Source organism: Chlorocebus sabaeus, chromosome 22, assembly GCF_047675955.1.
Source record: "Chlorocebus sabaeus isolate Y175 chromosome 22, mChlSab1.0.hap1, whole genome shotgun sequence".
NCBI lineage: Eukaryota > Metazoa > Chordata > Mammalia > Primates > Cercopithecidae > Chlorocebus > Chlorocebus sabaeus.
This window is the reverse complement of record NC_132925.1, coordinates 33,139,020-33,153,744: the sequence shown is the minus strand read 5'-3', so window position 1 is coordinate 33,153,744 and position 14,725 is coordinate 33,139,020. Positions and strand designations below refer to the sequence as shown.

General features: G+C 36.6%; 1 protein-coding gene across 9 annotated transcripts in view; it reads left to right on the top strand.

Annotated features, from left to right (window-relative positions):
* Positions 1-14,725, top strand: part of CFAP44 (cilia and flagella associated protein 44) — a 140,101-nt gene that overhangs the window by 20,812 nt on the left and 104,564 nt on the right. For 8 of the 9 annotated variants that reach the window (XR_005242008.2, XM_007985799.3, XM_007985797.3 and 5 more), the window contains 4 exons: positions 2,169-2,331; positions 5,673-5,775; positions 10,838-11,054; positions 13,105-13,219. Coding sequence is in view for 8 of the 9 variants with exons in the window: in XM_007985799.3 (XP_007983990.2) it covers positions 2,169-2,331; positions 5,673-5,775; positions 10,838-11,054; positions 13,105-13,219 (598 nt within the window). In the remaining variant the exon portion in view is untranslated. The remainder of the gene's footprint in view (positions 1-2,168; positions 2,332-5,672; positions 5,776-10,837; positions 11,055-13,104; positions 13,220-14,725) is intronic. The other variant, XM_073009722.1, reaches the window with a different exon arrangement.

Here is a 14,725-nt window from a genome sequence, read left to right as displayed (position 1 = left end):
TTTTCTTCTTAAAACTTTAACATAATTTCTGTCTCTGAAAATTGTTATTTACTTATGAATAAGTGGAATCCTCTAAAACCAGAATTTCTTTTTAAACAAGGGCTCAAGAAATACAAATTCCTCCAATGATCCTTCAACTCTGATGTTCAGCAACAAATTCTTGTGAACAAAGAATCTATCTGCTTAAGCTACACTACAGGACATGCTTCTTTTGTCAACTCTAGTTTTTTTCATAGATTGATCTCATTTAACTTGGTTATTATATTTATATTTTGGGCATATTAATTTTGACTTAAACATAATAACAATATACATTTAAAAGATTTTTATGTAACTTAGATTATATACCTCTTTTTTAAAAAAAATATTTTTATTTTAGATTTAGAGGGTACACATGCAGGTTTGTTTCAAGGATATATTGTGTGATATTGAGGTTAGGGCTTCTGTTGATCTCATCACCCACGTAGTGAACATAGTACCCAATAGGAAGTTTTTCAGCCTTGCCCCTTCCCTCCCTCCCTCCCTCCCTTTGGAATTCCTAGTGTCTGTTGTTCCTGTCTTTATGTCTATGTGTACCCAAGATTTAGCTCCCACTTATAAGTGAGAACATGCAATATTTGGTTTTCTGTTTCTGCATGAATTTGCTTAGGATAATGGCCTCCAGCTGCATCCATGCTGATGCAAAGGACATGACTTCATTCTTTTCATGGCTGCATAGTATTTCATGGTGTATATGCCACATTTTCTTTATCCAGTGCACCACTGATGGGTTGATTCCATGTCTTTGCTGTTATAAATAGTGCTGTGATAAACATATGAGTGCATGTGTCTTTTTGGTACAATGATTTTCCTCTGGGTATATCCCCAGAAATGGGATTACTAGGTTGAATGGTAGTTCTATTTTTAGTTCTTTGAGAAATCTCCAGACTGCTTTCCACAGTGGCTGAACTGATTTACATTCTCATTAATAGTATATAAGCATTTGCTTTTGTCTACAGCCTCACCGACATCTCTTATTTTTTTACTTTTTAATGATAGCCATTCTGACTGGTGTGAGATGGTATCTCGTTGTGGTTTTGATTTACATCTCACTGATGATTAGTGATGTTGAGCGTTTTTCATGTTTGTTGGCCACTTGCATGTCTTCTTTTGAAAAGTGTCTATTGAAGTCCTCTGCCTGCTTTTTAGTGGGGTTATTTTTTTCTTGTTGATTACTTTAAGTTTCTTATAGATTTTGAATGTAAGCCCTTTGTCAGATGCATAGTTTGGGAATATTTTCTCCCATTCTGTAGGTTATCTGTTTAATCTGTTGATGATTTATTTTGCAGTGCAGAAACTCTTTAGTTGAGTTAGGTCCCACTCTATTTTGAATTAGTACAATTTTACTCTATAGCATACACACACACACACATATACATACACACACACACTACTTACCTACACACCAATACATATACTAATAAGCTCAGAAAAGAAATATTAGTCTATTAATTACATATATATTTATTTGCTATATATTAATCAATTTTCATAATTTGTTGATTTGAATTAAATTTTAGTTATATTTATGTGAATTTATTATAATCATGTTATCAAATGGTGTGTTAAAATTTTACAAACATGTTAAAATTTTAAACATCTTGTCTTTCAACATCAAGGTAAAAGCCTGTATAATATTTTTACTGTGGTTAGTCAACAAACTTAACAGGCATTGTGAATACAAAGGTGATCAAGATATAGACTTTCTCCCATGTTATACAGTATGATTTAGTTTTAGTGGGAGAGAGGAAAATATAATTATGTAGGTGACAATTTTGCTGTCTGTGGTACCCAAATAAGTTTAACCTTATTTATTTTTGCAAAAACAATTAATGGACTGTCAGGATTTCCCCAGGAAAATTAAAATAGTAACTAAATCAGAGTATGGGGTAGTCACCTGATTTATTTATTTATTTGTTTATTTTTTTCCTGCTTTTTGTTTCTCACATAATTAAAAAAAAAAGTTAGTAATACATAGAAAAATCATGAGTTTCAGGGTAAAATTCAACTACTTCAACCTCATATCTTCATCTAAGAGTATAGATTTAAAAATGTATTTATTTCATCACTTTTCCAGTCCCTAGGATGGTATTGTTTTTTACTTCTTTTCCTTAGCAACTTTTCCTCAGACATTCTTTTGGTTATGACTGTAGAAAGCGAGCTAACCTACAACTTCTGGACAACAGTATCGCAATATACATAGCTGGGAACCAACTGATCTTTCTGAATTTGAAAACCAAGGAACAGATCTACCTGCGAAGTAGCAGTGGTGAAGGAATTGGCGTCATTGGGGTATGCCTTCAATAAATTAGGAAAAAAACCCAAAAAACCCTATCTTTTTGCTTGTTCTGTGGACCAGCCAATATGGTTGTTAGATGCCATCACCATGCACACACAGTATTGTGGGATCACATGAGATGCACAGCTGTCTTTATTCCAAGGCATTTTCAATTCAGTTATTACAGACACTCATTCACTATCATTACCTCTGTGCACTATTATAATATTATTATTTCTTTTTGCAGATAAGGAAATGGGCTTATAGAGGTTAGGTGACTTCCCCATAGTCGTGCAGGTTTTTCATATTTAGATTAGAAGTGGAGGTGAGCAAGGAGATTTTAAAGAATCTTAATCTGAAGACTGAAGCAGGCACATGGCCATGGGAATGGAGAAGGTGAGGAAAATGTGAGACATATAGACAGGACATAGACATAGATTGACTATGAAAACAGGATATATTGAGATGTATGGAGTGAAAGATACTATCATGGTTGTTTCTTTCTGGATCATCTATCTGTATACAGTATGTATACATGATAAAAGTCCATGTCCTCAGAGAGTTTGTTATAAGACTAATTAATAAGTTCAGCAATAATTTATTATGTAATACCGTGCACCCAACACTACACAGAACATATAGTAGGGAATTTAAATGAAGAAGAACTCATGACCTCTATGAATTCAGAGTTTAAAATCCATCTAAAGAGACAAGACCTATATTTGTAAAAAGAAAAACAAAAACTAGACACACAAGTGCATGATAATGTGGCAATAGCTGTGTGCAGATAGCCATGGGCCCAACATGAGGGTCGTGGATTTTGTGGAGGGAAGTCAATTGGGGCCTATGAGGTTTCAGGACCCTGAGGTCCACACCATCTGCAGGGGACCAAGAAACATCTAATTATCACTTATTTATCTATTACTCTGTGGCCAGTAATAGCTTTAAAATTTCCATTTTAATATTTTGTTATAAAATAATTTGGTTTGAGGACAGTAGTCAGAGGTATAGTGTGGTCAAGAATGCTAATCCTGGCCAAGCACGGTGGCTCACGCCTGTAATCCCAGCGCTTTGGGAGGAGGAGGCGGGCGGGTCACGAGGTCAGGAGATCAAGACCAGCCCGGCCAATGTGGTGAAACCCTGTCTCTACTAAAGATACAAGAAATTAACCAGGCACAGTGGTGCACGCCTGTAATCCCAGCTACTCAGGAGACTGAGATAGGAGAACCACTTGAACCTGGGAGGTGGAGGTTGTGGTGAGCTGAGATTGTGCCATTGCACTTCAGCCTGGGTGACAGGGCAAGACTCTGTCTCAAAAAAAAAAAAGCTAATCCTAATCCTCATCCACCTGGATGTTGAGCAATTTTATGTCCACAAGGCCTTTTCTCCATGTGTGCTGGAGCTGTTGAAGCCTGGGTAGTGACAGAGGCCTTGCCTCCACTGTCCATGTTACCTCATCTTTTCTGAAACGGTTATCCAGTTATGGTTGAGAAATACTTTAGCAAGGCTATGAGAAAACCTATGAGAAAAGTGTTTGGGCACCCTACCTGGAAAAGGTAGGGTGAATCTCTGTGTTGAGTGTAAAGTAAATGATTTACTAATTCCAGTTCTTCGCCAAAAATAAAACTGCTGGCTTGGTGTAGTGGCTCCTGCCTGTAATCACAGCACTTTGGGAGGCAGAGGTGGGTGGATCACTTGAGGCCAGGAGTTCAAGACAAGCCTGGCCAACATGGTGAAACCCCATATTTACTAAAAATACAAAAATTAGCCAGGTGTGGTGGCACACACCTATAATCCCAGCTACTTGGGAGGCTGAGGCATGAGAATTGCTTGAGCCTGGGAGGCTGAGATTGCAGACAGCAGAGATCGTGCCACTGCATTCCAGCCTGGATGACAGAGTGAGACTGTGTCTCAATAAATAAATAAATAAATAAATAAATAAATAAATAAATAAAACTCCCAAACCCAACCCCACAGCAATTTCCAATATGAGAGGCAGAAACTTTTTACCTTACTGTAGACAAGACCTAGAAGGGTAAAGGATTTGCCTGAATCTTCATCCCAATTTCTTTGATCACATGTTCTACACCATATTTCTTTACAAATGGGAATCTAGATAGATATGGTCTTAATCCATTTCCCCTACCTCCTTGAGATCTGCTATTTCTTAGTCCCATTTGTTTCTTGATTCTAACATTTGGCTTGAATCCTATCTCTTACACTTAACACATTGTAGACTGTGTGACAACAGGCAAGTTACTTAAACTCTGTGTCTCAGTTTACTCATCAGTAAGATGGAGATAATAGTGGTATCCAAGCTCACAAGGTTGGTGTAAAATTTAAAGGAAACAATGTTATCTTGGGTACCATGATTATCAATCTATATCTGAGAACCAGGCTCTTTGTCTTATATATAATCAGGAGATGTGAAATAACATCTGAAAACAGAATTTTATAAGCATCATATGTGTTTTAAATAGCTCATCCTTATAACAGCTTATTTTTATTTTCATTTTTTGACTGGTGATTTACCCTTCCTATACATTTGGCTTACCAATAGACAAAAATAACAGAAATGAATATACTATTTTATCCAACTTATATGGTTATCTTTGAAAATACTGACACAAATAGTTTATCCAGGGCACAATTACTGTAATTTCCTCTGTGTCTGGCTTGGAAATATTACATCTCACTTCTAGTAAGTTTCATTCGTTTGTAAGTTTTTTCCACAGTGAAATTTAAAAAATTGTGATATAACCTGGTCTGGAAACAAGAATCCCATACAATCCATGAGCTTTTCTATACAAAATTTAGGTTGATTTATATGTAGGGTAGACAATTCATCTCACTTAGTTGTTCTCAAAGCAAGGTCTCCAAACTAGCTGCATCAACATCATCTTGTTAGAAATGTAAATCACCTTGTTAGAATATAAATCACCTAGTTAGAAATTACCTTGTTAGACATGTAAATGCAAATTCTTGAGTCCCAGCCTGACCTATTAAGTCAGAAACTCGGGATTAGGGCTTGCAATCTGTATTTTAATAAGCCCTTCAATGGATTCTGATGCACATTAAAGATTGAGAACCATTGTTCTAGCTCTTCCAATGGCAATTAAAAAAATTACAGAGTTAGAAATGACTGTCTTAAAGTAAAACTTAAAATGTGTATTCTAGTTTTCAGTTTCAGTTGTATCCATCATCAGATATTTATTTGATGCCCATTTTTGAGTTTTCTATTAGAGTAAAGCCTAATAACAAATTATAAAATAGTGGATGCTAAATACTGCATATATCAGCCTATTTATACAAAAATCTTTCTTTTAATATTTTGGTGAAATTTTATCTTTTTTAGGTTCATCCACATAAAACTTACTTCACAGTAGCTGAAAAAGGGAGTTTTCCAGATATTATCATTTATGAATATCCTTCTCTGAGACCATACAGAATCCTTCGAGGTGAGTCCAGAAGCACATTTAAATATTTCATGTACAAGGATAATAACATTCTGAAGAAGAAGATTATTTCATAAGTCAAGGTTCTCCAGAGAAACAGAACCAGTGGAAGATAGAAAAGAGATTTATTCAAATTCACACACAACAATACTAACCTTAAATGTAAATGGGCTAAATGCCCCAATTAAAAGACACAGACTGGCAAACTGGATAAAGAGTCAAGATCCATTGGTGTGCTGTAATTCAGGAGACCCATCTTACCTTCAAAGACACACACAGGCTCAAAACAAAGAAATGGAGGAAATTTTGCCAAGTAAATGGGAAGGAAAAAAAAAAAAGCCGGGGTTGCAATCTTAGTCTCTGACAAAACAGATTTTAAACTAACACAAATCAGAAAAGGCAAAGACGGCATTACATAATGGTAACAGGAACAATTCAAGAAGAGCTAACTATTGTGAATATATATGCACCCAATACAGGAGCACCCAGATTCATAAAACAAGTTCCTAGAGACCTACAAAGAGACTTAGACTCCCACACAATAACAGTGGGAGAATTTAACACCCCACTGTCAGTATTAGAGCAACAAGACAGAAAATTAACAAGGATATTCAGAACTTGAACTCAGCTCTGGATCAAGTGGACCTAGTAGACATCTACAGAGCTCTCCAAATCTACAGAATATACATTCTTCTCAGTGCTACATGACACTTATTCTAAAATCAGCCACATAATTGGAAGTAAAACACTCCTCAGCAAATACATAAGAATTGAAATCATAGCAAACAGTCTCTCAGACCACAGTGCAATCAAATTAGAACTCAGGATTAAGAAACTCACTAAAAACCACACAATTTCATGGAAATTGAACAACCTGCTCCTGAATGACTCCTGTGTAAATAATGAAATTAAGGCAGAAATCAAGAAGTTCTTCGAAACCAATGAGAGCAAAGAGATGATGATGTACCAGAATCTCTAGGACACAGCTAAAGCAGTGTTAAGAGGGAAATTTATAGCACTAAATGCCCACATCAAAAAGCCAGAAAGATCTCAAATTGACACCCTAACATCACAATTAAAAGAGCTAGAGAGACAAGAGCAAACGAATCCAAAAGCTAGAAGAAGACAATAAATAACTAAGATCAGAGAAGAACAAAAGGAAATAGAGACAGAAAAACCCTCCAAAAAAATCAATGAATCCAGGAGCTGGTTTTTTGAAAAAAATAACAACATAGGTAAACCACTAGCTAGACTAGTAAGGAAGAAGGGAGAGAAGAATCAAGTAGACATAATAAAAAAAAAATAAAGTGGGTATCACCACTGACCCCACAGAAATACAGAATACCATCAGAGAATACTATAGACACCTCTATGCAAATAAACTAGAAAATCTAGAAGAAATGGATAAATTCCTGAAAGCATACACCCTACCAAGGCTAAACCAGAAAGAAGTTGAATCCCTGAATAGACCAATAACACACTCTGAAATTGAGGCAGTAATTAATAGTCTACCAACCAAAAAAAGCCCAGGACCAGATGGATTCACAGCTGAATTCTACTAGAAATACAAAGAGGAGCTGCTACCATTTTTTCTAAAACTATTCCAGACATTTGAAAAGGAGGGACTCTTTCCTAACTCATTTTACAAAATCAGCATCATCCTGATACCAAAACCAGGAAGAGACACACACACACAAAAGAAAACCTCAGGCCAATATCCCTGATGAACATCAATGCAAAAATCTTCAATAAAATACTGGCAAACTGAATTCAGCAGCACTTCGAAAAACGATCACATTGCCTTCATCCCTGGTATGCAAGGCTGCTTCAACTTATACAAATCAATAAACATAATCCATCACATAAACAGAACCAAAGTAAAAAACCACATGATTATCTCAATAGATGCAGAAAAGGCCTCTGACAAAATTTAACATCCCTTCATGTCAAAAACTCTCAATAAACTAGGTATTGATGGAACATATCTTAAAATAATAAGTGCTATTTATTACAAACCCACAGCAAATATCATATTGAATGAGCAAAAGCTGGAAGCACTTTCTTTGAAAACTGGTACAAGACAAGGATGCCCTCTCTCACCACTCCTATTCAACATAGAATTGTAAGTTCTGGCCAGGGCAGTCAGGCAAGAGAAAGAAATAAAGTGTATTCAAATAGGAAGAGAGGAAGTCAAGTTGTCACTGTTTGCAGATGACATGACTTTATGTTTAGAAAACCCCATCATCTCATCCCAAAAACTTCTTGAACTGAGAAACAACCTCAGCAAAGTCTCAGGATACAAAATCAATGTGCAAAAATCACAAGCATTCCTATACACCAACAATAGGCAAGCAGAGAGCCAAATTATGAATGAACGTCCATTCACAATCACCACAAAGAGAATAAAATACCTAGGAACACAGCCAGCAAGGGATGTGAAGGACCTCTTAAAGGAGAACTATAAACCACTGCTCAAGGAAGGAAGAGAGGACACAAACAAATGGAAGAACATTCCGTGCTCATGGATAGGAAGAATCAGTATTGTAAAAATGGCCATACTGCCCAAAGTAATTTATAGATTGAATGGTATTCCCATCAAAATACCATTAGCATTCTTCACAGAATTAGAAAAAGCTATTTTAAGTTTCATGTGGAATCAAAGAAGACCCCATACAGTCAAGACAGTCCTAAGCAAAAAGAACAAAGCTGGAGGCATCATACTACCTGACTTCAAACTATACTACAAGGCTACAGTAACCAAAACAGCATGGTACTGGTACCAAAACAGACGTATAGACCAATGGAGCAGAACAGAGACCTCAGAAATAGCACCACACATCTGATCTTTGGCAAACCTGAGAAAAACAAGCAATGGGGAAAGGATTTCCTATTCAGTAAATGGTGCTGGGAAAGCTGGCTAGTCATATGCAGAAAACTGAAACTGGACCTCTTCCTTACACCTTATACAAAAATTAACTCAAGATGGATTAAAGACTTAAATGTAAAACCCAAAACAATAAAAACCCTAGAAGAAAACCTAGGCAATACCATTCAGGACATAGGCATGGGCAAAGACTTCATGACAAAAAAGCCAAAAGCAATTGCAACAAAAGCCAAAATTGACAAAGGGGAGTTAATTAAACTAAAGAGCTTCTGCACAGCAAAAGAAACTATCATCAGAATGAACAAGCAACCTATAGAGAGGGAGAAATTTTTGCAGTCCACCCGTCTGACAAAGGTCTAATATCCAGAATTTACAAGGAACTTAAACATACTTACAAGAAAAAAACAATTCCATCAAAAAATGGGCAAAGGATATGAACAGATACTTCTCAAAAGAAGACATTTATGCAGCCAACAAGCATATGAAAAAAAGCTCAACATCACTGATCATCAGAAAAATGCAAATCCAAACTACAATGAGATACCATCTCGTGCCAGTCAGAATGGCAATTATTAAAAAGTCAGGAAACAATAGATGCTGGGAAGGCTCTGGGGAAATAGGAACACTTTTACACTGTTGGTGGGAATGTAAATTAATTCAACCCTTGTTGAAGACAGATTCCTCAAGGATCTAGAACCAGAAATACCATTTGACCCAGCAATGCCATTACTGGGTATATACCTAAAGGAATATAAGTCATTCTGCTGTAAAGAGACATGCACATGTATGTTTATTACAGTACTATTTACAATAGCAAAAACATGGAACCAACCCAAGTGCCCATCAATGATAGACTGGATAAAGAAAATGTGGTACATATACACCATGGGATACTATGCAGCCGTAAAAAGGAATGAGATCATGTCCTTTGCAGGGACATGGATGAAACTGGAAGCCATCATCCTCAGCAAACTAACACAGGAACAGAAAACCAAACACTGTGCGTTCTCACTCAAAATGGGAGTTGAATATTGAGAACACATGGACACAGAGAGGTGAACAACACACACCAGGGCCTGTTGGGGGGTGGGGGTAAGGGGAAGGAACTTAGAGGATAGGTCAATAGGTGCAGCAAACCACCATGGCACATGTTTACCTATGTAACAAACTTGCATGTTCTGCAGATGTATCTTTGGTGTTTTAGAAGAAATAAAGAAACAAAGAAAAATGATTTATTTAATGGAATTGTTATGGGAAAGCGGTCCTGATCCAGACCCCAAGAGAGGGTTCTTAGACCTTGTGCAAGAAAGAATTTGAGGTGAATCCATAGAGTAAAATGAAAACAAGTTTATTAAGAAAGTAAAGGAATAAAAGAATGGTTACTCCATAGGCAGAGCCCAAGCAGTGGCTCGGGCTGCTTGGCTACGAATACTCATAGTTATTGTTGATTATATGCTAAACAAGGAGTGGATTATTCATGAGGTTTCCAGACAGGAAAGGGGTGGGCAGTTGCTGGAACTGAGAGTTCCTCCTTTTTTAGGCCATATAAGGTAACCTTCTGATGTGGCCATGGTATTTATAAGCTGTCATGGTGCTGGTGGGAGTGTCCTTAACATACTAATGCATTATAATTAGCATATAATGAGTAGTGAGGAAGACCAGAGGTCGCTTTCATCACCAACTTGAATCTGGTGGTTTTTGGCCATTGTATTTACCACATCCTGTTTTATCAGTGGGGTCTTTTGACCTGTATCTTGTGCCAACCACCTGTCTCATCCTGTGAGTTAGAATGCCCAACCTCCTGGGAATGCAGCCCAGTAGGTCTCAGCCTCATTTTACCCAGCTCCTATTGCAGTTGGAGCCACTCTGGACACTGCTGTCTGACACTCTGACACTGCTATCTAATATGCTTTGTGTTTCTCCCCATGCCATGAAATGGAATATGTTTTCAAAGTGTTTTTCTCATGCAATATGTGATTAAGATTTCTTTACCCTCCCCCTTCATATAACATAATTCATTCTAAAGCTAAAGATGGTGAATGTTTTTGGAATTGTTCCTTTAGGGTATTCTTGGCATTCTTACATCACCATGGGCTGACTCCCTCTCTATTTTTGTACATCATGTTTTTGAAAATGAAATAAATGTGCCCTTATTTATTAGGCTTCCATTTATCCTTCCAGATGGGACTGAGAAGGGATATGCTTATGTGAACTTTAACTACAGCGGTACCTTGCTGGCGTCTGTCGGTAGCAACCCTGACTACACACTGACTATCTGGAACTGGAAAGAGGAACAACCCATACTGAGGACAAAAGCTTTTTCTCAGGAAGTTTTTAAGGTTACTTTCAATCCTGATAACGAAGAGCAGCTTACTACATCAGGATCAGGCCACATCAAGTAGGTCGGGTAACCAATAGAGGTGCTAGTATGTATCACAGGAGTATTTTTCTAAGAGGATCTAAGAGCTGGAGACTTTTTTTTTGCTGTTTTGGTTAACATTAGAATTATTTAAAAGTATGTTATTTTAAAAGCTAACTAGTAATGCCCCTTTTCTAATTAGATATGTGGGATTTTGTTTCTGCAAACAGCATAGATAAAATAAGAGCTTTTTTTTTTTTTGAGATGGAGTTTTGCTCTTGTTGCCCAGGCTAGAGTGCAATGGTGTGATCTCAGCTTACGGCAACATCCACCCGCTGGGTTCAAGCGATTCTCCTGCCTCAGCCTCCTGAGTAGCTGGGACTACAAGCACCCACCACCATGCCTGGCTAATTTTGTATTTTTAGTAGAGTTGGGTTTCTCCATGTTGGTCAGGCTGGTCTTGAACTCCCGACCTCAGGTGATCCACCCACCTCGGCCTCCCAAAGTGCTGGGATGACAGGCGTGAGCCACTATGCCCAGCCAAATAAGGACTTTTAACTATAGTCTGCTGCCTTTTTGTAGGCTCCAACTCCTAAAAGAGTTTGTGTAGTGTCTTAATAACTGAAATGGGGATGGTATTTCCAAATTCATATTGAGCTTTCACATCCACTACTGAATTTCTTGTTTGTAGCAACTCAGTCTTCATCTGTAAAATAAGAATTATCACAGTATCATTCCTGACAAGGAACACTCAATACGAAACAGTGGCAGAGCCTACTCTTGATCTTATGTCTTGCTCCAAACTCCATGCTCTTTTCATTGTATCTTACCCTTGTCTATTTCCAGGGTGCAATGATCTTGTCTTTCTGTATCTTTGTTCCCCTTTGTCTCATGCATTTGTGTAACAATCTTCTACCACCCCAGAGCTGCCCATAACTTGATTATCAGAGTCTCTTTAAGAGAAAGACATTTTTATCCATCCTAAATTCCTCTTGTCTCAATTTAAATCTGGTCTTTTTATTATTCACTCATTAGAAATATAGACTAATTGAGCAGATTTTTAATTGTAATCTTTGGGGAATTTTCAAATAAACTTCTGCTAGCTATATGTTAAAATTTTCCAATTTCTTATATTTTCTGATTATTTAGTAAAATCTGTATTTTCTATGCCCCATATCTTTGGGGAAAAGGCAGACATTGAACAGTTAATTTCATGTGTGAAGTGCTATGAAGTAACCCAGAGTATATGGAAGCATATCATCAGGGGACCTACCATTCCCTTGGAGAGGATGTTGGCTATCTAGGCTTTTGGCTTTGTATCATTGGCTTGTTGATACTCTCAATTATCTATTTTATATCTACTTGTATATTTCTTCTTTTTCTATGTGGTCTTCATCATCCTGTCCATTTGTTTAGACTATTAATAAGAAAATGTTAGTAATAACATTTATTGATTGCTTTGATATGCTAGGCACTGTTCTAAGAATTTTTCAGCAGTTTTATGAGGTAGGTGTTACTAATTTTCTCATTTTATCCCTCAGAAAATGAAGGCACAGGGTGATCTAGAAAAGTGCTCAAAGTCACACAGTTTGTAAATTAGAATTCTTTGGAAAACTTTTATATCTTCTAAAACAATACTGTCTAAGAGAACTTTCTGACAGACTGGGAATGTTCTATGCTGTCTAATACAGTGGCTGCCAGCCACATGTAGTTACTGAGCACTTGAAATTGGCTAGTGTGACTGAAACACTAACATTTTGATTTTATTTAATGTTAATTACTTTAAATCTAAATTTAAATAGTCACACACAGCTGGAGGCTACTGCATTAGGTAGCACAGCCCTAAAATATAAGATGCGTGAAGGCAGGAAATTTTATATTTCGCCTATTTTGATCATTGCTGAACTCATATTGCCTAGAACCTTGCCTGACAGGTAGTAGATACTTAATAAATCTTAATCAGATAAATGAATGAATGAATGAATGAAATAATATATGCAACTCTGAAATATGTAAATGTTTGGGTCATATTAAAATAAAAATCAATAAAATATCTTTGAGGTACATTCAGTCTCTTTCTTGTTTGTAGGTTCTGGGAAATGGCTTTTACATTCACAGGTCTCAAGCTGCAGGGATCACTAGGTCGATTTGGCAAAACAACCACTACTGATATAGAAGGCTACATGGAACTCCCAGATGGGAAGGTGAGTACAGCCACCATTCTACAATATTAAAATTGTGTTTTCAAGTACATATATGAAAGCACACATATGTGAAAATATATTACATTCTGACAAACTCTGCCAATAACAGCTGTTATCATTGTAAATGTAATGAAAATTTAATTTTACTTCTTCAATTATCAATTGTAATTAAAATATTTCCCTGAAATTGTCATAATCCATATGTACCCACCATTTTCTATTTTCTTTTTATTAAATATTATACACACATATAAAGTATGTGAGCATTTTCATATATTAACATAATGACATATTTGTTACTTTTTTTTTTTTTTTTTTTTTTTTGAGACAGAGTCTCGCTCGCTGTGTTGCCCAAGCTGGAATACAGTGGGGCGATCTCCGCTCACTGCAAGCTCTGCCTCCCAGATTCACGCCATTCTCCTGCCTCAGCCGCCTGAGTAGCTGGGACTGCAGGTGCCCGCCACCATGCCCAGCTAATTTTTTATATTTTTAGTAGAAACGGGGTTTCACCATGTTAGCGAGGATGGTCTCCATCTCTTGACCTCGTGATCCACCCGCCTCGGCCTCCCAAATATTTGTTACTTTTAATTATGTCACAGAGTTGCAGTATTTATATTACTTATTTTTCCCCATTTTGTCTTGCTATCATGATCCAAGAAGACTTACTGGGTCAAAGGTTATATACAGCCTTGTGGCATTTATTTTTTTGTCAGATTATTACTCAGAAAGAGCAACCACTTTATAGAGGCATCTGCAACACTACAACTGTAATCTGTTAATTCTTTAATATTGTTAGTTGCTTTCCTTTCTTCCTCTTATAAAATTTATAAGCATATTGCCTGAAATAATAGTTAATTAGGATTAGTTCTCTATCAGTATTTTACATAGCTTCCTATTAGAATGAATTATAGATTATTATTTGTGATCATCTCAGTTGTAAGTAAATGCCAGCATACAAATATTACTCTAAGGAACCAAGTGGTCTAGTCATCTACCTGACTGAATATTCTCAATCCAAAAGCATGGTATAGAGGAGGAAGTAAAAAGCCTTGGATGCTGGCTAAAATATATCTAAATCCATGAGATGATCTTAAATCATCCCAGCTTCAAATTCTCAATAGTGTAAGAATTAAGCTAAGATAAAGATCAATAGAATCCTTGTTAAAAACCTGGTATGAGATATATATTTTTAAAGGGTTGGTAGAATTTGTATAGATCTAGGGAAGAAATAAGCCATTTTAAATGATAGAGCAACTAAAGGAAATATTTAGCATTAGAAATAAATGTCAGATTTTTAGAGGGCAGATTGGAATAAACCATTTATGTTGGCAAAGAGTGGAGAATTTTGGTTGAGAAGTATGACTGGGTCCTAGTGTACAAGGAGTTTAATAGGTAGAGAACTACTCTACATGGGAAGAGTAGACTTGCAAATGAAAGAAGTAATAAACAAATTTGGCCATAAAATGCCAGGTTGATTAGAAGAAGGGAAATCTGGAATCAAGGAAA